This window comes from Antennarius striatus, chromosome 20, assembly GCF_040054535.1.
Source record: "Antennarius striatus isolate MH-2024 chromosome 20, ASM4005453v1, whole genome shotgun sequence".
Taxonomy (NCBI): Eukaryota; Metazoa; Chordata; class Actinopteri; order Lophiiformes; family Antennariidae; genus Antennarius; species Antennarius striatus.
Window position 1 is genome coordinate 1,369,250 of NC_090795.1, and position 24,751 is coordinate 1,394,000.

Here is a 24,751-nt window from a genome sequence, read left to right on the forward strand (position 1 = left end):
AATGAACAAATGAATAATGCTACATCTGTAAAGCTTGTCTGATGTAGGCTCTGCCCCTCCAACCACTTCTGGATCCGTCCTTTTATCCAGATCAGCACCAGAATTTAAAGGTCCATGAACTTCGGTAGAAATGCATCCTGTAGTTCCTAACGAACCAAACGGAGACTTGGTGTGGACGTAAACGTATCCCTAATGTGAAGCCGGCACGTTTCTTATAGGTTTTACAAACTCTTTTCTCTTTGTGAATGAAGTCCAAGACCAAAAATAACTCTACAGATATCACAACCACAGTGGAATGATATCAACCGGTGAGCTGATGGCTTTCGTTAAACTCTCCTGCATTGGTAGTTGGGTTGCAGGTGTTGTGAAGACCAGTCATGGTTCTCCAGAACCACAGAACCAGTTGCAAAGCTGAAAGGAACAGATCTTCCTGAAACCACTATTTCTACAGGAAGAAGACTCCTGTAGTGTCTGCCTCCCGCCACTAGAGGGCGGTATGCGTGTAAATTTGGCAGATGCAGACCTCTGGGTTTTGGAAGGACACTCACATAAGGGTCGTCTTCCTCGCACTGGTCATCCGGGGCCGTGGGATCGGACTTCAGCACCAGCTGCTGGATGGAGCCCTGGAGGAAGAGGAGGCCCAGGAGTTATCTGGTGTCGGTTCTGTGTCGTTAAGTTATACAGAAGCTGAACACGTGTTTACAGTTTATTAGTCAGCTGCTCGCGTGAAAACATGTCCAAACTGTCTGCTAGAGACAGAAATGTCTCCCCTACCAGAAATTAACATATCAGACTTTAAGTGTTCCACATTTCGTTTTAGGAACTCAAATCATCACCAGAGTTTAAGTCTAAATGTTATGAGTCATTAACTTGTCTTAAAGACATTCCTGGTAACAGCTGTTAGACATTATATCTACCATTATCTTCAGACACTTTGTGGTTTGTCGTGGTTTTTGTGACAATTTAGAGCTCGATAAAAAATTTTTTTTACCACATTGTCATCGGGAAGATGGAAGACAAACCCATCCCAAGATGTTCAGCAGCCAAGTCTTTCATTGAAAAAGTATTAAAATACTTTTTAAAAAAAACTCCGGAAATGTCATGACACAGACATGATTAAAACCTCTTGAACTACATCAGGATGACTGGAACTACAGAAGACGCTACGGAAGTACTTTAAGGTTTTAGTTTGGACCATATCCCGACTAATTCCTTGGTCCCTGCATGAAGACATGCATGTGATTGCAAATGGAACCCTAAATCGGGGGGTAGTCCTCTTATTAGATGGGCCAGATTGGAGCCGATGCTCCGACTGGAGGACAAACACCTGGTTTTAATGGAATGGGAACGGTCTATGAAATTCAATGTTGGTGAGGCAGGAGGGGGTGAGGGGGGAGCGAAGGGAAGAACGGGTGGATGCGATTTGGGAGGAGACCAAATTAGAGACAGCTGTTTGTACAGTAAATAAGACATGTGGAAGTAAACAAGGAATGCGCCGTGCAAACGTTTCCGCGGGAACGTGAACCCCCGACATCAACATGGGTGAACGATTTATGTCCAAATACTTATTCAGGGAATATAAACCCTGGAAGGGAAGAATGAGCGGCACACATCACCAACGACATTTAAAACCCAGTTCTGAGGTCATTTTAGTGAAGATTCGAAGACATTTAAAGAGTCTGAAGAAACCTCCTGCACAACTAACCTTTATTTACAACACTTACGACCTTGACCTTCACCAAGCCAATTATTTGTGGCAATTAACTCAATCTTCTTTAATTATCCAAGAATTCTGAGGAAATTCCCAAAGATCTCGGCTTTTTTCAAGTGTCGGAAGGCTTCATTTGAATATCCAGAACCCGACCCGCTTCAGTTTGTTTGAGAGAAATTAGCATTATTTTTCCTCCGTGCTGCCAGCTTAATTTAGTGACTTGATTTATTCCCTCATTAACTTTATATACGTGTTGTTTTTGCATGTCTTTTAGGGAACTATAATGATCCCAAACAAACAGTTCCCAGTTTCGCAGAATTGACGGAATGCAGATTAAATGACCGTGGGGAGGCATCTTTAATGTGAACTCGCCGCCGCAGCATTATGACTGCTCTCCCTGGGTGGAGGTGGACGGAGATGGAGCCCGAACAGCTGGAAACAGATCGTCACTGCTGGTTGGACGAGGGGGGAAAGGGTGAGGAGAGGGGAGGGCTGTGTGAGGAGGGTTAGGGATTAGTAAAAAGAGCTTTCAGAGGCCCTTTGGGTGATGTCACACAGCACATACTGGAGGTTTAAAACTCCTGGTAGCTACAAAGGGCCTCTCCTCCCACGGGGGAGGAAAGCACTCCTTAAAGGCATGAGTCATGACTGATATTGTGTCCTTTCTGATTGGTTGGCAGTCGTCCGAGCCTCCTAAGCCAGACGGTTTTCACCACTGATTCATCTATGATCTAAAACACAGACACCTGGGAAGGTATTCATTAATCCTACGGTGAAAAGTTGCAGCTTATGGGAAAAGTCTAGAGAAAGACCTCAAGAAAAGGACGTGGCTTCAAGCATTCATACCCAATATCTGGAACTTCTTCTGCTCTGCTGACGACAGAACGATTCTGGTCTGAGCCCAGAACTGCTGATCAACTAGCCAGAGCAGAAATACTCTGAATAGACACATTTTTGCCTCACGGGATCTCTTTGAAACTCTTTCCAGATTCCCCCAATAAAATCTTAATGGGAGGAAAGAAATCTGTTTGACTGTTAGACCTGTCCTGGACTTGGATTGTCTCGCTTTTTGCCCATCACATGAACTTATATGTACCAGAAGGACAGGATAAAGGATGGAACACACCATTGAGGAGTTGTGGTTGGTTACATAACCCTAACCCTTACCCCAGGGTCGTAGGTCGAGGATATGTCTATTGTAGCTCTCACCTACTTCTAAATGCCCTCTTCAGCCTCCAACCATCGTCATATTGGTGGTTAATAAAGCTTTAAACTCTTTCCTGATGTCTTCTGGACATATCGATGCGTGGACGCCCGTCACACTCTGTTTGAAACGGATCTGTCTATTTTGAAACACGATGAATAACTTTTGTTTGGTTCTACCAGAATTGGTTTTCGCAGCTGTATCCAGATGTAAATCACACACAGCTTGTCATTTATGAGCTCTCACAGAATAAAGCAGCGCCCATAAACACATGCGGTCATTCGTTCCTCCTGCGGCGGTCGTAAAGCTGCCAACAATAACTATTGTGTTCATGTCTCACATACAGAATAGGAAGCCTTCCAAATGCCACGTTTGTTTCTGCAAATAGAAGCGGTATGCGATGCTGGCTGTCAAGCCAGCGATCCAAACCTGCCTTCATTCAGGCCTGACGGCAGGAGCTAGCGTTCCAGGAGTTGATGATGCAGACACAAGAGTCATGTCCACACATGGCAAATGAATCCAGTCCTGGTCTGACTCACCACAAATCGGGGTAGACCCGTACCCCCAGCGTTCCCCACGAAGATCCCCGAGCTGGCCTCGAACGTAAGAGGCTGGGGGCTCCTGGTGAAGGCGACCCGGTGGTATTCCTCGCAGTCCATGTAGAGACGCACCTGAGGGAGAAGGACGTATGCAACCACAAGAACATCTGTTCAATCCCCTGAATAAAATTAAATCAGACAAGAATTGTGATTGCGACCAAGTTTTATTAGGTGTTCCTGAGCCAAAGCCGCTCCGCCTTTTTGCCTCTGGTGACCAAAAGTGACATCACACAGCTTTAAAATGTACACCGAGTTCATGATGAATGCTACACGAATAATGGTTTGGTAGTAGGATGATGCACAGAGCATCTATGGCCAATCACAAGAGATAAAATGATGTAGACCCACCTCTGCGCCCTGCACAGTCAGGGTGAACCTTGCCCATCTCCCCGTCAGGTCTCCCATTTTGAAGGAAGCTGCTTCCTGGGTTCCTCTTGTTCCTGGGTCAGTGTAGTACAAGATGACTCTCTGGGAGCCATCCTCTACCTCGGACAACGCTATACCCAAGTGCACAACCTTGCAAACAAGAATAGAAGTCAGGAGATGCACAATAAATGTAGCAGGAAGTTGTCCTTATTTAGGTCCACTACCTTTTGGTAAGCATTTGTGATGGCGAACAGCACGCCGCCACGCCGGGTGGTTGGTTTAGCTGTGACTGTGACGGCAAAGTCGTAGTAGAACGGGTCGGGGATGAATGACTTTGTGAGGCGGCCAACGTTGGCATCCGGTCCGAAGCTGTAGGCCGGGTAGCCCTCGAAACCCGTCACGAAGGAAACGGAAGGAGGAAGGGGGACGCCGATCAACTCCGTCAGGTCCAAGTCTCCCTGAGAACCGTCTTCTGGAAATAAACACACGGGAGGAAGTCAGGAAACATCAGTGAATGAATCACCAGCCTGCAAACAACACCCGAGACACCAGTTGCCAGTTTTATGTCACTTTTAAAACAATGAGTTGAATAGCGTCTTTGGGTTTATGACAGGTTTGTGACAGCTTATGTCACATCAGGTGATATCAAGCTGTCATAACCAATACTGTGTTTGTCATCGTTTTGTATTTCTATATCTGTACTTTGCAAACTTGTCGAGCTGCTTCTTCCAGTTTGCTTGTTTTTTTAATAAATTAAACAATATGCTGACGATACCGCTCTTAAAGAGGTTGATTATCACCTCAAGGAAATTAGCTTTACAAAAATCATATTTTTTAAATTCAATTCATGGATCTATGAACAAGACAGGGTTTAAACTTGAGTGTAGAAGTATGTTATCTTTGAAATTTAGACACTCAACAAATTATTTCCGTTAACGCTTTTTGGCTAATTTTCGTCTCTAGATGATTTAAACCTGGACAAAATGTCAGATATGGCCTCTTGGCTTTGCAGGAGGGTGGGAAAGGGTCACCCTTCACTGAATTAATCTAAACTTTCTGCCATGTCTGAATGCACACAATCATTCCAGACCACCCCCCCTACCTCCGACAGCGCTTTGTGAATGCCCACCTACCACAACTATTCTCTCTCGACGCACTCAGTCGACACCTGGTTCTCCTTAGCGGGACGACATGCTAAGGGAACAATCGTCTGTTCTTCCAGAGCCAATGGGCAGCGGAGTATAAAAGCCGGGCATCTGGAAGGTATTAGGCCGGACTAATGCGCTCGTGCTGCGCAGCGGCAGCTCCTGTAAATTAGGCTTCCTGTGTGAAGAGAGGCTCCACGCTGGACAACTTCCACACCTCCTTCCCCATGAAATAATTGGACGGACGCCTCTGCAGACCAGTGCATCTAAAAAAAACTACAATGAGGAGACCTTCAAGTAGTTTTGAACAGCTTCCATTCAAATAATCTGTTTGTCTGATCCAATGTGAAGATAGATGAGCTTCGTGAGAACACCAGTGCCTTGTCTTCACCGACTGTGGCACAGCAGACCGGTTGCCTCATTCACACCAAAATGTGAGGAAGTGCTTCTTAATTTATCCAAGAAAACTCCGTTTGGGTGTGAAAAACCTCGGCGTGTTGAGGATGGCGAGTCCAAACACAGAAAGAAGAGGTGACTCTAAATCATCTGGGCTTTATGTGGATCCAGAGTGATTCTCGTACAGCGGCCAAAATCTGGAAGTGATTATGATTAAGCAGCGTTTTCACTGTGGAATACTTGCGTGAGAAGGGATTCAATAGGATTGGTAAAAATGTCATATATAAATATAATTATCTTATCTTTCAGGCAGTTTAGTCAAAGATAGTAAAAACAAGCTCATAGTAATTTCATCCAAGTCCTCTGGAGTAAGATATTATGGGCTGCCTCGTCATCAGACGTGGACTTGGCTTGGATGTTGGTGAGAAAGTCCCACAAGTCCGGCCCGTCGCTCCGATTGCTCCGTCTTCACCCAAAAATGACTTCACCATTCCAGCAGATGTGCGTCCACATGGGTCAGACAGAACAGCTGGACACGTCTCCGTGGAAACCGAGACATATTTTCTTTGCTGGAGTTCTCGTGATGCAACAGGAACCCGCAAAAGCTACCCTGAATCAACGCTTGGCTTGGGTCGCGTGTCGTCCTGCGTTAGCGCGCTAGCTGCTGATAGAAGTACGGCTGCAGCGATGAGTCATAGATGTTCTCCTCTTAAGAAGACTGTAAATAATGACAGCAGAGGGTGAAGAGTCCTGGTCCAACATGTCGGCTGGGAAGTAACTGGAGATATTTGGGTCAGGGTGTGACCGCTCGTTGCAATCGGGCTTGGCTAAGTCCGAGAACCACCTGCGCCGAAATTGGGACGCCTCAAGCTAGTGTCATAACTTCAAGGCGTCCAATTAAAGCAAGAGATTAAATCATTGAGTCTGGTTGGGTGGACTCCCTTCTCCTGGGAAGAGGAGTCTGGAAATGTACGAGGAGACCAGTTTAATTGGAGTACAGTTTAAAAGCTGGACAAGAGGATGTGCAGGGTTTGACCACTAAGGAGTGGCCCTCCACCTAGCAGAGACACCGAACCGAGTCCATGAATGGGAATGTAACCGAACCACAATCAGTCACTACCGTTTGTATTTTTGTTTCCTGCTACCTAGCCATGTGATGCTTCTTGCTACCTAGCCATGTGATGCTCCAGACACCTGAGAAATTCCAGTTCTGTCTGTTTGTATGACATTTAAATGTTTTAACTTCAGCACACACCTTTTGTAGTGGTGTCTCTCTGCTATCTAGCGTTAGCATGCATGCTACAAATGACTAAAGCCAGTCTGAATCCTCGGTATTAGGGGATCAGAATCTAAAGACGGCTAAGAAACACAAGAAAACACAAGCCATACTTAAAGTAAGGCTTTTAATCTTTAAAGTAGATAAAAAAAATAACAGCTTCAATAAAATGCCTGCCAGTGGAACATCTGCAAAGTTTAATGCAAAGATCAAATGAACGATGCTATCGGCTCGAGCTAAACCCAAACCAGACGCGGCGTTGGTTTGGGTTTAGCTCAAGTTATCAGCCTTATTTGATAAATAAAATAAGGCTGGTTTTAATATAAAGCTAAAATAGGGAAACTCCGCTGATATAATCTTTAATAATACACTCAGAAATCACACTAGCAATAAAACAAGTCCTCTGGAGTGTCTCTGGATTTCTGGAAGCGTCTCAGGGATCATGGGTCTTTTGAAAACGTACCATAATAACCGTCCCAGATTAAATCAGTCTATTGTGGCCTGATTAAAGCAGGGATCAGATTACATCTCAGGGTCGAGGCTTCTTACAGTTGGCTACGAGGTAAAGATGTGAGGCTTGATTAGAAAAAAGAGTGACATCACAGCAACGCCCTGATGAGACCGATCGATCATCAATAATCTAAACTTCCATATCTAATACTCGTGAACTCTTACACTCAGATTGAACTTTTGACCCCTTGAATTTTCATGAATCTTTCCGAAATCATAATCAATTTATGAAATATTTTAAATAGGATCTCCTGCTCTGTGTGTATTTTTGTGTATAAAATTATTATTATTGCATAAATAAAGCGTTCAGAATTATCACGAGTCACCTCTCTAGTGTATCCTTGAAGATACATACATATTCCTTTTTTTTTTTTTTTTTAATGCCCTGGAAAATCTCATCCGAGACAAATCCCACTCCCAGAGCCACAATTTAATTTGTATCCATGGTAACCAAAAACATCCAAACAGACAAACAGTCCCCAAATAGCAGAAGGTGCAGCGTCGGCAGTTGTTGGTTAATAGGTTTGGAAATTAATGAAAGATATTTTTCAATTTTTCGAGTCGCGCTCCAGAAATGAAGCGTGACGGCCGATGGATAGACAGAACCAAGTTCTGCATCCCCGCCTCTTTGTTTGTGTTTATAAACAACAACAAAATAACAATGTGGGGTAAATTAACGTATGAATTGTTCAAACGTTTAACGCCAAAGAGCTGAACGGAGACAACCGGGGGTTTGTTCAACATAAAACAACCGCTTTGAACCGGGACTTCCTCTCCGGCAACATCAACTCCGTTTAGCAGACTAAACGAAGCCCCGCCCCCACTTCTTTTCATCCAGCAGCCGCCGGCGCTAAGGTGACGTCAGTTTGAAGGACCACACAGAGTGTGTACATGTGTGTGTGTGTGTGTGACCAGGTGAGGCCTCCCAGTTAGCACAAAGCTGCTCTGTTAGCGCAGTCATTAGGAGGAGAGTCGATTTAACGCTCTCGCTGTGATCAAACACTCGCGGCGCTTAGCTCAGCGATGAATGGCGCGGGTTCAGGGTGATGTCACAAATATAAAAACACTTTTTTTTTTTTTTGCTCATGTGACTAATGGAGATGTGGGAAATAAACTAATCTGCCGTAGCTACCGTCAGGTCCCTCTGTCTCAACCTCCAGAACCCACGAGGTGGACCGTCTGGAAATGGGCTTGAATCTTCGCAACGATGAAGACTTACATGACTCTCACGTATGTCAGGAATGCGTCGGATCACATGACGGTCACTTGCATCACGTGACACATGTGAATGAATCCGACCTGTTGAGTCCAACTCAAACCGGGTGGATTTTTAAAGCAAAACATTTTGTGGCTGCATCGATTTTACGAATCTCAGGTGGTCAAACTGCAAACCAGTCGACTCCAAGAGCCCAAATTAAAGTGAAAGTTGTGTATTTACATCCTTTTTGGAGATTAAATCTTCTGTGGCCTCATTAGCATGTACAGGCTAATAGCACCCATGAGCTCTGCAGACTTCTACCCCACAAGAAAGTCTCATCAAACACTGCAGCTCTCAGTTTGAAGGGTTCATACCTTCACATCCAAAACATGTGCAGCTACAACTTGTGTTTATTTGCACTTTAAGCCTAAATCACAAATTACAGCTGCAGCAGAGGACTCAGAATTCAACCTAGGTGCACCTTAGGAAGCAACGCCACAACGGCGTCCTTCATAGCTCAGAAGTGCAAATAGATACTTGGAGCTCCCGATTCCAAAGGTGGGATGCTGCAGATGTGTGAAAGAGGCTTGTTCTGTTGGGTTTGCTCTGACCTCTCCAAAACCTTAGGAAAGACTTTTTTATACCCAAAAAAACTATAGAATAAAGCAAGAAGAGCATCGTTGAGCGTCTCGGTTTCTGTCACGCAGCGAAGTTTAAACGTTTGGCTCCAGGAGTCCTCGTGAATGGAAGGACGTTTTCCAAAATAACAGGAGATAACGGTTTAATAGCCTCGTAGCAGGACACCAACGCAACACAGCGCGGCTGATTCTTTCCCATAAAATCAAAACAGCTTTTACAGCGACTTAAATTTCAACTGCCTGTGAGATGAACCAGATGGTTTACGGGAATATGAATAAGCTGTTTCAAACCTCACCATCTCCGCCGCTGGACCGGAGCCGAGCTCATTCCCACGAGGACCCCAATCCTCATAAATCTCTCTCGGCCTCTTCTCCTCTGCGATACATCAAACTTTAACTTATCAGGGGGGAGAAACAAACAATCGGTCGCCCGCCGGCGGCGCTCCTGACGGGTTCGGCGGTGTTTTATGACATCATCACTTTGGGATTTTATGTAAAAAATGGTTTACAAAACAGTTTGGAGGTATGCACCTCGTTCAGTTTCATCTCTATAAAAATGCCATCACATAAACATCTAAAAGTCCTTCTACACGGTAAATTAAACGATTAGCGCATTAGCATCTGAAGAAATGAACGTCCTGTCTGCAGTAATTTGCTTTTTTTTTTGCCGGAGGAGTCTCCACCAATGTGGGATTTCAGAACGAATCAATTTGTCATGACACGTTATGCACTTGGCTTCCATTGGACAGGATTCCAGAGCCAAGATTGACTCAACCAAAACTCTCTCCACGTCCCTGGTTAACCCTGTAGAGACAAGTGGGCCCCCCTAAGGGGGGAGGGTACGACTTCCTGTCCAGATACGAGTATATAGCGACCAAGAGGTGAATAATTAAGGTGCAAAATATTAATTAATTCTGCAAGAAATTCAAATCATTTCCAAAAACAACAACTTTCAATCCAACGATGCAAAAATCACCCCCGTCCAATGAGAAGAGAACAGCTCAGCGTTTCTAGCCTGACATCTTCCTCTCAAATTGGCTTCACCTGCTATGATTTATCAGTCGCTGCCTCGACTTTAAGCAGAAACAGCAGAGCTGAACGCATCTCGGTTCTGCTGTTGAACAAGTGGAACCCACCCAGCTCCAATCTGCCAACTTGCTCTCCAGTGAATGACTCCACGTACCCCAGAAGAGCCAAATGAGGTAGTGTACGCCGACTTATTGGTGCCGGCTGTGGGATTAGAACCCACAAACGTGACTCCCAGATGTGAAGGGGACGGGGGTTTATTATCTCGATAGTTTGGTGACCTCAGCTCTGGAATGACGGGGTTCCGTCCTCGTGTCTCCGTGCCCCTGACGACCCTTCGGACCTCCGCCGAGGCTGCAGGACCCTCTACTGCCCTCTAGTGGACTCATCGATGTTACATATGAATTTAAAACAGTTTTTGCTCAGCTGGGATGTTTAATTTGATGGTTCGCTTTCATAATCAGCTGATGCACGGCTATGGGGTTGGTCCGGATGTAGTGCTTCATCCGTTCATCCGTCTTTTCCCATCATTCCTCTGCAGGAACTTGAAGTTGGCCGATAGCCAACAGCTTATCTCGCGAGTAGAATCTGTGCTCATCCAAGTTGCAGCAACTGCATGCAGAAATGTTTCTTAACCGGGCTTTAAATAGAGGATTCTCGCTGCACACTGCAGTCCACACAAGCCCACACAGTGGAGCCTTCTATGTGACGGTAACACCGGGTCTGGACCGGCGTAAAGGGGCTGAGCGGTGAGCCGAGTGCATTCTTGCTTTTCATCCAACATTCACCTCGGGGAGCCGAGCCGCCGGTCTCTCCGAGAGGCAGATCGGCTTCTCCTCGGCCGGTGGTCCTGTAGACTCCTGTCCTACCTAATGTATGATAATGTATGCAGTGGAAATGTGGTCCTGAAATACACCAGCGTTTGAGTAAACTTGCACTTTCATCAAGTTTCTCTTCTAGGAAATGAAGTCAAGTTGTAGGTTTGTGTAAAAACAGTCATTATCCAGTATCCAGGAGCTCCAAGATGCAAAACCAAGTTCAACAAAAACATATTTACACTCTTTGAAATCCATAGTCTTTAAGATAATAGTGTTTGAGCGTAGGCACTGTAATGAGGTCAGATTAAAAATAAGTTTGGGGTTTCGGTTCTGGTGGTGATCAGGCTGCGTGGAGCCACTTCAACATTCACGATGTTGGTTGTTTTCTTAAAATATGTGGTTGTTTGTTATTTGTTCTGCTCCAAAGCTCCAGAAAGGCTTTGTTGGTTCTTTTCTTTTGCCAACTTTCCAACGGCATGGGGCGACCAGATGACTGAATTCTCATTTATGGGCGAGAGGAAAGATAATTAAATACCAAAAACAAGCTCTTTTTTTTTTAACCTTTTTTCTGTTTCCATCACTGAAAAACAACTGAAATCTGACCTTTTGGTGCCGTTCTGGGGTGTAGCGGTGGAACTGATGGGCTTCACGTGAGGTCAGAGGTCGTGGTGGGACTCCAGCAGACCGTGGAAGACGAGCATGTAATGACTTCCTAATGACAACAGTAAAATCCAGGACGGGTGTTGTGGAAGGTTTGGATAGAAGGAGTTTAAAGAGTCAGGATTTAAGTTAAAGAGCTAAATACGAAACCTGGATCAGGGGCGTGATGTTTCCCTCAGAGAAAGAACCCACAACTCAGTTCTTGTACGAGTCAGAACCACTGAGTCAAAGCTCTGGAGTTTATAATCCAACACTGGACTGGACTGGGGTCACTGATCAGGGTCTATTTTCTCCATACCCGTGAAGGCTGGCAGGTCAGAGGCAGCAGAACGACCAAAACGTTTAATATTCTATTCCTGTCCGTCTCCAGATCAGGACTTTAGGGATTAGCTGTTAGCAGCTAGCTCAACGGAGCAGGAAGTTGGCATTGCGGCCGTAAGCCAAGTAAGACAAATTTCTACGTAAAAAGATAAGCAGAAGTGAAGTGAGAAAAGTGATCTCCATCGATGTGTCGCGATGTGTTTAAAGACCTCTTGAAACTGTTAACTCTTCATCTTGTTGATGTATTGGTGGCCAAGGTACAGAGAGACAGACCCAAAGGTCAGGTGGTCGAACGTGGGAGTAGAATAACGTAATCAGATCTGCTGGAGTCTAAAATGATTCTGAAGGATGTTAATTAAAGCCGGTGGAGGCAGGTGGTTGAAGCGTTTGTCCACGGGGGTCAGAGGTCACTGGGACCAGTGCAAACGCCGCTTTGCCTCGGCTTACCTCAAGCTGTGTTTAACCAGCTGTAGAAGCTGCACTCTGACCAAAGTGTCAGAGGAATGGAAGGCCGGCTAAAAAAACACCGTCTGTTTTTGGCAGCTTGCCGTCACAATGTCCAGACTCCAGACAGGCGAAGACTGTCGTACTTCCTCGAAATAATGAAGATGAAGCGACGCTTTTTAACAATGAAAACGGTCAATAAGGGGAAAGAAAGATGCAAATAATGAGAACAAAGGCAAAGATTCTTTCACGTTTGATGGAAACAATCAATCATATCACAAGAAACAAAAAGAATAGAAACGCCGCCAACCAGTGAGAAACAAATGGAAATACAAGATATCCTCAGGCAATGAAGAAATCCCTTAACATCCTTCTCCAGTCATGAACGCCAAGGGCTTGCTGTGAGTTGAAGGGTTGCCATGTTTGTATGTCACGATCCACTCATGTCCCTTATACATTAGGGGGTCCGTCTGAGCGATACCATCTGCTTCAGGTCTGCAGCGATGGATGCAAGCTACCGGGCCCTCGGCCAATCTCCAAGCACTCCATTCATTCATTGTCGAGTGTTGCTGCTCGCACGGCGCCGGTTGACTGTCGACGGTTTGACCAGCTTGGCTGATCAACATTCGCGCATTTAATTCACAGAGCAGTCGAGGTTGGTGAGGAGTGTAGGATCAGGTGCAAGAACGGTGTCAACAATCAAATCAATTTGGAATGTCTGAGCTTGATTTGAGCTGAACTTCATCTTCATTTGAGTTACATAGAGTTTACAAAAAAATAAATGGTTGCAGTGAACAAGGTTTGTCTTGAAGTCCAAAACTGTCCAGGACTTCAGGTCCAGATCCCCTGAGTGGTGGTATTAGTCCTCACCGCTAACCTGCTGACAACCAGGTTGAGATTACCTTTAGAACCCAACTCCTCCGGGACAAGCCTTCGTGCATCCTCACCCTCTCCATTGCATCAAACAATTAGCAGCTAACTGGGTCAAAATGGAGTGCAAGGTTCACCCCGGGGAGGAAATGACCCCAGTGCTTGACCCCGGTGTCCGACAGTAACCGAGAACACTCAGCAGCTGTTAGCATCATTTGTCAGGCCGAAACCAGGTCAAGCTCATCGGTTTGTTTTCCTAACTTTGAATTCTTGTCATTTCTCAACTGCTTTGAACGATGTGGACAAGACACAAGCCACGCCTTTTTAGGCGTCCATGTTTGGTGTTGAATGAATGCCTTTTGAATAAGTGTCTTTAGGACTTGGTATTCAATCAGCTAGCTTACTGCTGATACCGGTTAGATTGATGACCTGCAGACTGAAAGCAACCGGATCAAGTCAAAGCAGCTTCATCACATCTGACTTGTGCATCTACAGAACTGGGGGTGATGCTATGGATGCTGGCCCAACAGATGGAGACAATCTGCGGGTTCTCACCTCCTGTTTGATAGTTGCTCAAGAAACACATGGACTACAAATACTTTATGACTAGCCGCCACACCTCAAACATTGGCTTGTTGACCATAAATTTAAGTTGTTATTCTGTACAACTTCAAACTACACGAACAAAAAGATGAACCATGCAGCAACCTCTTTGTTGTGCATCGACGAACGTCCTGCTTTTCGGAATAAACGGTATGATTTACAAGAGTCTCTGCTGAGGTAAACTAATCCAGAAGCAAATGTTGAGACTCGCCTACAGACGTATGTTTAACCGGCGTATGTCTGTTTTCAGTTCTTGCATGGGTGTAAAGCTTTCCACATTTAAACACTGGCCCCTCTCCTCGCTAACAGTCCGCTCCTAACAGACCAGATCGCACATAGCCGTTAGCCTCAACAAGTACCTGCTGGCACCCTGACAGAGTCTCTGATCTGGATTCATTTCCACATCCAAGACATAAACTTTAAAGCGTGACAACCTCCTCTTCTGCACAAAGTTAAGGGCCTCAAAACAGATGATCAAGAGACGCTAGTGAAACAGAAAACCAACTAAAGACTTACTTTAGCAGATGCTACAAGATGAACCAACTAACTTCATGTCATTTTCGAACTTTGCTATAAGATACGCGTTAAAAAAATGACAGGATACTTGGTTCAGGCCCCTCTCGTCTTGATTCATACAAATCGTAAACGAATGCTGTAAACCCAAAACACCTGGGGACACAGATTGGATGGTACAGGGTATGAAATGATCAAGGCGTTGCTCTTTGTCTGATTATACAGATTTAAATCTGGGACGCTTGGATATAAACATGTTTACTTCGTCCATCTGTTTCTTTGTCCGGGTCGTCTCGTCTCCACCAGCGCCAGATCAGACCTGATGAAGCAACGAACCCGATGGACTCGGGGTCACAGATGACTCACGCATCCACACGAAACAGACTTTTAGTCTTCATACACATAGTTTGACTTTCGTACAACCTGCTCTACGACTTCTGATTTGGTTGTACAGTCTTAAATGTCTCCCTTCCAATCATGGCAGGACCAGGATGACCTGATTTTGCCCAGGAAGTGTCTGAATATGAAAAAGTCGGGTTCAATCCCAGCAGTAGTCGTTCTACAAAACCTCCTCCAGTAGTTTTTATCTTTTCTGTTGCACTTAATGACGGAATGGAGGAAGTTTGTTTCTGTTACCCATCTGGTTTTTATCTCACAACACGTCCTGTGATGCAGGAGAACAGGTTCTTGTTCTGATATGATACAGCATGATTGGGTCCAGACTCTTGATTCTGTCCATCCTAGCATCAGCACAAGGTTTCCCACCACTATCCAGTCTGTAGAAACAAATACGTAGCCATTCGAGTGTCTGATGCTTGAAGTTGGGTAACGGAGAGAAGGAAGAGGAAGGACACAGCTTGGATGTTGGACTTTGGTCGCCTCCTATCATCGGTCATGTCAAGATATTAGCATAGTAAGTTGACAGTTTAGTGTGATATCATGCAGTCTGGAGAGTTTCTTTCCTTGGTATCTGTACGTCCAGAATCAAAATGACTCCAAGCTACAAGAAACATTGTGAAAAAAGTTTTTTTTATTTTTTTTAATCCCTTCTACTTCTTTGAGCTTGGTTTGGCCAGCCTTCGAGATCCACTTCCTCCAATGTGTGTGGTTGCAAGTTAGGGTTAGTTGGGGTTAATTTGAGTCCACAACATTCTTAAGGGGATAATAAGTCATATTTTGCAGTCGACTGCTGCTGTGTGACGGACATGGAAGTCTCGTTACTCAGACCACAATCCTTTCCTATCATAGTCTGGGTAGACCACACAGTCACAGCCATGACAGACACCGTGTTATCTTCCACTTCAGAGCTCCAGTGTTACAAGACAAGCCAAGACTCTAACCAAAAGTATTAACAACACTCCGTATCCTTGTTCCAGACCGCTCAATCTGCATTGCGTCATCTGGCAAAAACTCACCTCGCTGCTACTCGGCAGACTTTGTCTTGTGAAGGAACAGGGTGGTGTGGCGAGGGTGGACTGTTAAGTTTACAACCATGCCATGAAAAACATGTCTTCAGGAGTGAGGTGATGGAAAAGATTGACAAAACCAAGATGTTGTGACATTTACAAGCTTATCCAGCTCCTCGGTTATTCTGAAGTCCTTCCATCTTAACCGAATGTTGTCGCTTTTATTTCAGTAGCACGGTAAACCACAAACCTAAGCGTTGTGTCTCCTGACCACACGCCTGACCTCAGGGAATCCCGACATGTGTCTGGGTTTTGTTTCTGGTTGCCTCCAACCAACAAGAGGAAACCACTTCCTCTTCTTGGCTGTGGAAAACAAAGATGGCTGTGACCTCTGGCAATGAGACTCCACAAGTGTTCAACTCAAGTGACTCACCGTACAAGTCTTTCCCGTTGGGTTCGACCCAATCGCATGAAGAAAAATATCGAAACAAGAAGTTAAAATTGGAGACGGCAGTCAGTTCATGTTCAATAATGCATCAAAAGCAAAATATTTCCCTACTGGTGTTACTTTCCGAGAGGAAAACCGGCCAGGGTTCATGTGCAGCCAGGAAGTTGGATGTAGGAATCTCCTCGGGCAGGTTTCCTCCACCTTGGCGACATTACTAGGTTTGACTCAGCTGCGAACACTTTGCTGATGCTGAAGTTAGCGAAGTTCTCGTTCAAATGTAAAAACTTCTCATCTCTGATAGAAGACTTCTATTACATCATAATGTGGGAAGAAATCCAAGCAGACAACTAAAACTAGCGAGGATGCCAAACGAACTGGACGGCTGTGATGGAAACGAATAAAACGTCTCTGTTTCGTTCAAGTTTACCTTCTCCTAACCATCATGACTTTTCTTTAAAACTTCTTCCTCGGCTCTGTCATATCAGCGAGTTCCATTCAGTTTTTATTGATGCCAGGTCACTGAACCTCGAGGGAAGTAAGGAAATTACTTCTAAATTACTTCCAACCAAGAGTACTTACGCTAAATTAAAGGAAATTAGTGGAAATAGCTCCATTGTCAGCTTTGGTGCTCATCGTGAAGAAAAATTACAAAAAAAAACAAAAAAATATTGTTCTTTTCAAGTTTTTTTTCCCTAAATCAATTGCTTGATAGCGTTTCCATGTGTCAGGGCTTGCTGAGTCAGCAACAAAAAGCACTCTTTTTTTAAAGGAAAACTTTTTTCTCTCCTGGCAGATTTGTTTTAGCAGAAGAGGCTGTTGAAAGGAGGTTTAACTGTCACAGAGTTCAGTTCAAGTGCAAGAAAATAACACGACTGCTTTCAGGCACTCAATAAATGGAGATATAACTCAACTTTAAGACTCTTTGGGAAAAACGGATCAGTTTTCCTGTCTGGTCTGGTCTTGAGAAGTTGCTGATGGATAAACGGGCCTGGGTACCGGTTTGGGATGTCTGGTCATTACTGAGGGACTCCCTGGTGATAGCATCGTTCAACCAGGGCCCAAAAAAGATGGCAAGCCCTCTGCACGAATGTTCGCTGTTTATGTTCAACTCAATTCGTAAAAGAATGTATAACCACGCGCCATACAGCCAAACATTTCACCGTCATATTAATGCAATGTGTGCCTAGCTTAGCATGAGGCACACCTGTCCCACATGTGACCTAGAACATAAAGGTGACCCCCTACTAGGCCAACTCAACACGCTTTGGGGCTCTTCAAACAATTCATAAGGTTAGGCTACAGCTCCCAATTGAAAGTAGTGAAAAAATGCTTCTACTTTATTTTGGGCTCAATGTGCTTTTTCAGATTGCGCTAAAAATAATTTTGTTTGTTACAAGACGTCATACAAATGAGGAGGACGCCACTTCAAATGGAGCGCCAAGAAGTGAGGAAACCCGTGGACAAACGTTTCTCTTCACTGCGGTGGCCGCACAAACCTGAGGTCGCGTTTGCAGGATTCCATAATCCAGAGCTGTGGTCACAACAACTACAACTGCACTCATCAAATTAGAGTCTAATCTGCCTCAAATTACAACAAATGGACTTAAATTATGTTCAGTCTCTCAGGGATTGTCTGGACTAGATGCACCAAGAGCCAGTGCTAACATTAGCTCGGCTTTAGCCATTCCAGTTAAACCGTAGTGTCGCGTTTGAGACTTAATACCGGGAACTAAAGCATTAATTAATCAATAACAAGAATAATCATTACTTTAACCTACAAATAAATGGATTTCTAGCAACTGTAAAATAGTATAATCCAATAAAAGAAAATCACATCCACCACCACTGAGGGGTTTTCTGCCGCTAACTAATTTAACAAGAGGCCAGCAGCAGCAACAGTAGCTAGAAGCTAACTGCAAACCAAGGTGTTTATTTCCTGCAGGAAGTTCCAGAGTAAATAAACACAGCAGAAAAATAAGACTCAGCATTTTCATACCTGCGGAGAAGAAAAGAAAGGAAGAGTTGGATAGAAAGATAAAAGAGAGGCAGGAAACGGATAAAATCAGGTACTGAACTGGAAGGAAGGCAGATAAAACACAGCAAACCGACACCCAACTATTAATTAGGTTCGTGGTGGGATTTTCCAAAACCACTCAGCAACATGCCAGCAGAGCACACGCTGCAAAACCGCCACTAATCCCACCTCCCACTGGAGAATAATTGGCATCCTCATTACAGATCCTCCCCGCGGAGGAGTCCTGCCACGCCCCCAGCTGCCGGCACATCGGGAAACCCCAAGACTATCGGGAAACCTCAAGACTATCGGGAAACCTCAAGACTATCTCAAAGAAGTCAAGGTGGTGGTTTCGTCTTGAGTTCTGGTCTCGGTTGACCCATGGAGCAGCAACTTGCTACCCGTGTCCACATCCGGACTGAACCATCATCACCCAGAGAACATGTCGAGGAAATCTCAAGCAGTGTCACGTTGGGTTTGGGGTTGAAAAGTTCTGATGTCCGGGATACGTTGGCAAAGTGTCCGGAGTCTGTCTCATGTCTAAGTCCACTGGGATAGACTCCAGCAACCCCCGTGACCCATGAAAGTGGAAAAGTGTTAGGATGTGCAAGAAGACATCATCAACACGGAGCGTTTTCCCGTTTTTCTGCTCAATAAGTGAAAACGAAAGTGAAAACGTTTGATGTTTTAGTACCACTCTCGACCTCGTTGACTCTCTTGATCTTTCTCTGTATTGCGGGACGAGGCCTCGCTTACATCCCAACAGACTCCAGCTTGTTCCACCTACGTGTTTCCGCCCCTGACGCGCTCTTTCCAGACTGTTAGAAATTCCATGTTTTCACACGTCGGACTTCTGCGGCTCGAAACGCCAGGAAGAGAACCGCTCCCGGAAAAACAAACCAACTTTTGATCTGCATTTAATCCCCACTTATGATCTATGATGATGCATGAAATGTCCTCATTGGACACAGGACGCACTGTGGTTCGGTTTTAGGTGCAGCGGTCCGGCGTCGGTCCTGCTGCAGGCCTCACTGTGTAAATGCAACCAGGTCAAAGGTCAAAGTGGTTGTAAAACATCTTTATCTGCAGGTACGGCTGGGGTAGGGTACATCCTGGACACTCACCCAAGCTCGTTCATAGGTGGGCCAGACTATATCCAGACCACAGACCACCCAAGTCATTATTGAAGAAACAAAGAATTACTTGTTATAATTAAAAGTACAAGCTGTAAAGTGAGAGTTATGGTTCATTTCGGTTAGTTATTTGTTAGCATCAGTCTTTCATAAGTGGTAAATGTTTGGTAAAAGCTTCGGCACTCATGAGAGAATTATTTATTGATGTCTGTCATGTGGAATTAAAAAGAAAAAGATTCTCTGAAGCTCAGTTTGAACCACAGACGTTATTGAAGGAATCAAACCAAAAACCGACTCAGAAAGTTTGTGACCGCGCTGTGATCTTTTGTTTGAAGGCAGAAATAATGGAGACAAAAAAGATAAAAGATATATAAGTGCAGATGTTTCACATGATGGAGGGAAGAATTGGGATGAAAAGATAGAAAACAGGAAGAGTTCAAACTGTTGACAACATCCTTATGCAGTTTCCCACTTTAAATCAATGGAGGGAGGTGAAGTAAAGCGGGTGGAGGTCGAAGTGACATTTCGCGTCACTCCTCTGCCCTCCACTGAAATCAACACATCCTGTGTTTGTGCTTCACGCCTTGAGGCGCGGCGCCATGTTCAACGCGTTGGGAAGACGCAAATCAAAATAGCGACTTGTTTAATCCGGGAAACAAATTTAGCAATTCCTGTTCACCCATCCGGGTGACGTGCCGGGTTCGGTTCTCAGATTATTCCCAGAGTCCATCTCTGATCCCACCTTTTTTTGGGTTTGTCACTTCAGGCTAACTTTGGCAACCAAACGGACAGGAATAATCTGGTCTCTGGAGGCGACACACCCTGCAGTACGTCTTGGATCGGTTTGAGAGTGTTGACATGAGAACGTGTCAAGAAGGACAAGCAGACGCTCTTCGAAAGGCAGTTCTGGACGGCGTTTCTTCTCAAATACGAGACAAATAGCTTTAACCTCGCTGGACCCGCTTGAATCAGTCCAACGATCCAGAACAAGCGGATTTCGTCTTGCAGTAATCGCACAAGGTGATGACATCATCCTCGCGTTTTGATTTGAAAATGTTTCGTCGAAGTCAGTAGCGTTGTGTCACCCTACCAGGACGGATTCCTCGTACGGAGTGTTGATGGAGCTGATTCTGCAGATTCCTCTGGGTCTTTGTGAAGTCATTGCTGGACAGAACTGAGATTAAAACCAGCTCCAGTTGACATTACACGACTAATGAGAACCTGACACGCTAACGCCGTCCAAACGGCCGACATCAAAGCCAAGACCGAGTTTCACAAAGTCAGAATCAAGAGCCAATGGATGGAAGACGGACGCCTTCGTCCCTCTGTTGACAAGTCTCTTCAGTATCAGGTGTCATAACAGACAGGAAACCAGGTTTCACCAGTAGGTTCTGTTTTAAAATAAGTTCTGCGTTGCCATAGAAACAACTTCAGAATGACCGCTGCTGCAGTGAACATGCCAGACCACAGGGTGGCACTCTAACCAGTCGTAATTAACATAAATGTACAAAAGAAGAAAGAAAGTGACTGTAGTCTGTCAGTCTGTAGCGAAAGCTAACCCTCAATGGTTTTGTCGCTCCACTACTAACAATCACACTAACTTCCTGTGGTGCTAAGCTAATTGGCTAAGCTAATGAGCTAACAGGAAGTCTCACAAAAGGAGCTCCTGACAAATAAAAGTCCTGGTTCTGTCGGTTTTTATGGACTCAAACGGAACCAAACCACAAAAATGTGTTGATGAAGGATGAGAAGATGTTCCTTCATCAGAGATCTGAAGCTGAGGAAGAGGAAGGAGGGTAAACAAACAACAAACACATCCTGTTGGACTTCCTCTGATCAAACAACAGAGAGAACAAGGAGAGGGAAAAAAAAGAAATCGCCGTCTTCCTGCAGAAACATCTGCGAGTCAAACGCCGCTCCATCCAACCCTCGTCTTCACGCACCTGTCAGCATCATCATCACCTGGTCGCCATCACGCTCTCATTAGCATCGCCTCAGCCGTTAGCCATCGCCGCCGCCCTGTCGGGATAATTAAAACCAGCGCTAACGCAAACGATTAGCATGTGTGCAGCCGCTGCCGCGACATTAGCTAAAAAAATGCTAATAGCGGCTCACGGCGCTACAATCCAGACTTTGACTTCATCATCCATTCATTCAGCGGACGTGTTCCATTTCGTTCACCTGTCAGCGGCGGGGGGGAAACGCGTCACGTCCTCTTCGTTCTAACAAAAACGCGCATAGAAATGTGGAGGTTGCCACGGCGACGGCTCTGTTTTCAAGATTATTTACAACGAGCAGCATGGAAATATTTGTCTCGGGTGCTTTCTCTCTGACGAGTCAGCCAAACACACACACACACACACACACACACACACACACACACACACACACACACACACACACACACACACACACACTTCTTTTTTCCCCTTCAGTGAAAAAGTGAATCATGACAGAGGATTATAAAAAATGGGAAACGCACAAACATCCTGAGAGAGGAGTCACTGCACACACACACACACACACACACACACACACACACACACACACACACACACACACACACACACACACACACACACACACACACACACACACACACACACAGGGTTTGTTTTCACAGCCACACGTTTTCCCATTGTGTTGAATTCTAAATGTCAAACTGATCATGCAGCCTCGTCGTAATTAAGCTGGTGCGCGAAACAAACGCTCCTTTTGTGACACGGAGCTCCTTGTGGTGATCAGATCATAGGTCAAGATGCGCACACACACACACACACACACACACACACACACACACACACACACACACACACACACAGCTTTAAATGCCACTGTGGATTCCAGCAGACTGACGACAGCGCTGATCGTCCGCCTCAATGCCTGCATGGAAACTAATAAACCTGGGCACATTCGACCGTGACCTTTGCGACCTTTGTGACCTGTGCGGCCTTTGCGACCTCCGAATGCACACACTCATCAAGACGTCTGCAGCGTTTGCTTCGCCTCTGCAGCGCGTCGCCGCTGCACGCTGGGATTTCTGCAGCGGAGAAGCTAATCTACCTTAGCGGCGCTAATTAGAAACACGTTGGAGCGATTGATTCCATCGCGGCGTTCCGAGCGGCGGGCGCGGCCGATCGGAGGCTCCGGGACTCATCCGTCAGGATGCGATTGGACCCGACGTGCAGCACGGAAGCCGGTCAGGTAACTCTCGTCTGAACGCCGGCGTGGAACTCGTCCAGAAACACAGAAGCGTCTGAAAGTTTCCGGAAAAGTTTGCTGCCACGTGTGCTCCCAGTATCCACTGCTGGATGTAGGAGGATGCTGGGAGCGAGGGGAACATCCCACAGGAAGCACCGGCCATCAAGGAGGCCAAAGCGTCAGACTTTAATTATCATCGGTTTGAAAGTGTTCCCGCTTGGAGAGGAAATTAAAAACAACGCGGCGCAGCTCGGATAAAAACGCAGAACGTTTTCCAGGCGTAATTAGAAACACAAACAGCCTGAAATGAGTTGAAGTTTCATCATCGCCCATCTTTCTGTGTGACATCATTTCCAGCAAAGCGTCGACTCAGCAGAAAGTTGGGATTTAAAACAGCACCTACCGTCCAGCAGCTGATAGGCAGACGAGGGGCAGGCGAGCAGGAATAATCCAAAGATCCAGGGAGGAATTCTGCATGAAATCAGAATTTGATGAGTCGGGGAGGGATGGGGGGGTGGGGGGGTGACTGAAAGAGGAGAGAAGTGGAAGAGACGGCGTCTTTCATTTACCGTGGAGTCATGGTCGGACGGGGAGCCGAGTCGTCCTGATCATGAGTGAGGGATGGAGCCCACTCCGCTGCAGCCTCACTCCGACTAAAAGCCTCCCTCCTCCCCCTCCTCCTCCTCCTCCTCCTCCTCCTCCTCTGGTTCCCAGTCAAACAAAGGCAGCTTCAGTGCGTCGGACTCCCAGGGGCCCCGGCGGAGCTGAAACCTGACTCCTCCCGTCTCTCTCCGGACCGCTGCCTCCTAATCCAGCCCTCCCCTCAGACATCACAAGTCCAAATACAAATTAGCACGCTGCCGTCAAACCCTCCTCCTCCCCGCTCCTTCCTCCTCTTCTTCGTTGGTGTGGTTTCCCCCACTTTCCTCCAGTCTGAACACACTTTTCCTGGCGTGACCTCAAACGTCCACGAGGGTCAGGAATGTGTTTTCTGTCACACCTGTAACGCTGCTCCCCTCGGGTCGAGGTCAAGTCCTCCTCAGTCGCTTCCTTCCTCCGTCTGTTTTCGATGCTCGGACGTCGGGGTGGCAGCGGGACAAGCGAGGGGTCGCCCCAGAAGGTCCCCCCCCCCGACCCCCTGAAGGAAGCATTCCAGACCAAATTGGAAATGATATCCCTGTCTGTTTTGGGATGTTTCCAGAATTCCTCCACAGGTCAGGACTCTTTAAAAGTCAAGAGGGAGTCAAGGGGTTCCTTTTTTTGACTCGCCCATCGGGGGTTAAACTGGTAGCTGATGGGGGATTGTCAGGATTAAGAGACCTCCAGATTAAGATTAAAGCCCAGTAAGTTATGAGGTTGTGGTGGACACACCAGATCATGAGGTCATCACTCGTTCTTCCACCAGAACCGATTGGACCCGACAAACACCCTCCAGTCGGGTCGCAGGAGCCGGCGTGGCGGGAGGTGGGGGGGTAGTGTGGGGCTGATAAGACCTGTTCAGACCTTGTTTCTGACAGGTCGGTCTGATAAGAACTCGAGAGCGACGCCGCGGCGTCGGCGATAAGCCGTCGTCATTTCGCTGACCTCGGGACGCTTTTTTTAAATTAAAGAATTTTTAGACTTTAATGGAAATTTATTTAATTTATACACAGAAAGTCCTGAACTTACGAACACAACCGACTCCTAGCGTTAATGTTACGCTGCTCGGCGGCAGTTGTGGCCGGGAAATGCGATAGTTCAGTATCCGCGAATGTTTGTAAGTTGAATGTTCATATCTTGAGGACTACCTGTAGTTCTGTCAGAACGGACCAGATCGATCCAAACTCAACCTCCATCGACTCACAACAGGAGACGTCATGAGTCCCCACCAACACACCTGCCGGGTGTGCGATCCGCCCCTTGTGGTGATGTCATCTCCCTCCATCAGGACCAAGGGTCCAGGTGTTCTCGCCTCACAGGTGAAGACGCTGGATCTGACCGCACCTTGAAACACGGGCGCTAATCCCAGATGTCTGCAAAGCCGTGCAGACAGAAAGTCGTGTTCAGCTGAAACAAACGGCGGTGAGTCATCGGCGTATGAAGATTCCCGGGGGGGTGGGGGGTGGGGCATCGGTTGGGTTTCTGCTAAACTTCTGCAGCCAATCGGGCTTTGAGGTGGTCGCCACCAGATCTCCATAGTAGTCCGTGTATTTAGAAGCAAACAAAGTGGAAAGTTTGAGCCGAGGCAAAGAACAACAGGCCGTCTCCATGT

General features: G+C 46.0%; 1 protein-coding gene across 3 annotated transcripts in view; it reads right to left on the reverse strand.

Annotated features, from left to right (window-relative positions):
* LOC137614052 (collagen alpha-1(XV) chain-like) overlaps positions 1–23,190 on the reverse strand; it is a 36,551-nt gene extending 13,361 nt beyond the window's left edge. For 2 of the 3 annotated variants that reach the window (XM_068343539.1, XM_068343537.1), the window contains exons 1-6: positions 23,070–23,190; positions 22,904–22,971; positions 4,105–4,352; positions 3,863–4,030; positions 3,455–3,586; positions 549–623 (exon numbers count right to left, since the gene is read on the reverse strand). In XM_068343539.1, coding sequence (XP_068199640.1) covers positions 549–623; positions 3,455–3,586; positions 3,863–4,030; positions 4,105–4,352; positions 22,904–22,971; positions 23,070–23,080 — 702 coding nt within the window. In that variant the 5' untranslated portion in view covers positions 23,081–23,190. The remainder of the gene's footprint in view (positions 1–548; positions 624–3,454; positions 3,587–3,862; positions 4,031–4,104; positions 4,353–22,903; positions 22,972–23,069) is intronic. The other variant, XM_068343538.1, reaches the window with a different exon arrangement.
* Between the last annotated feature and the right edge of the window lie 1,561 nt (positions 23,191–24,751).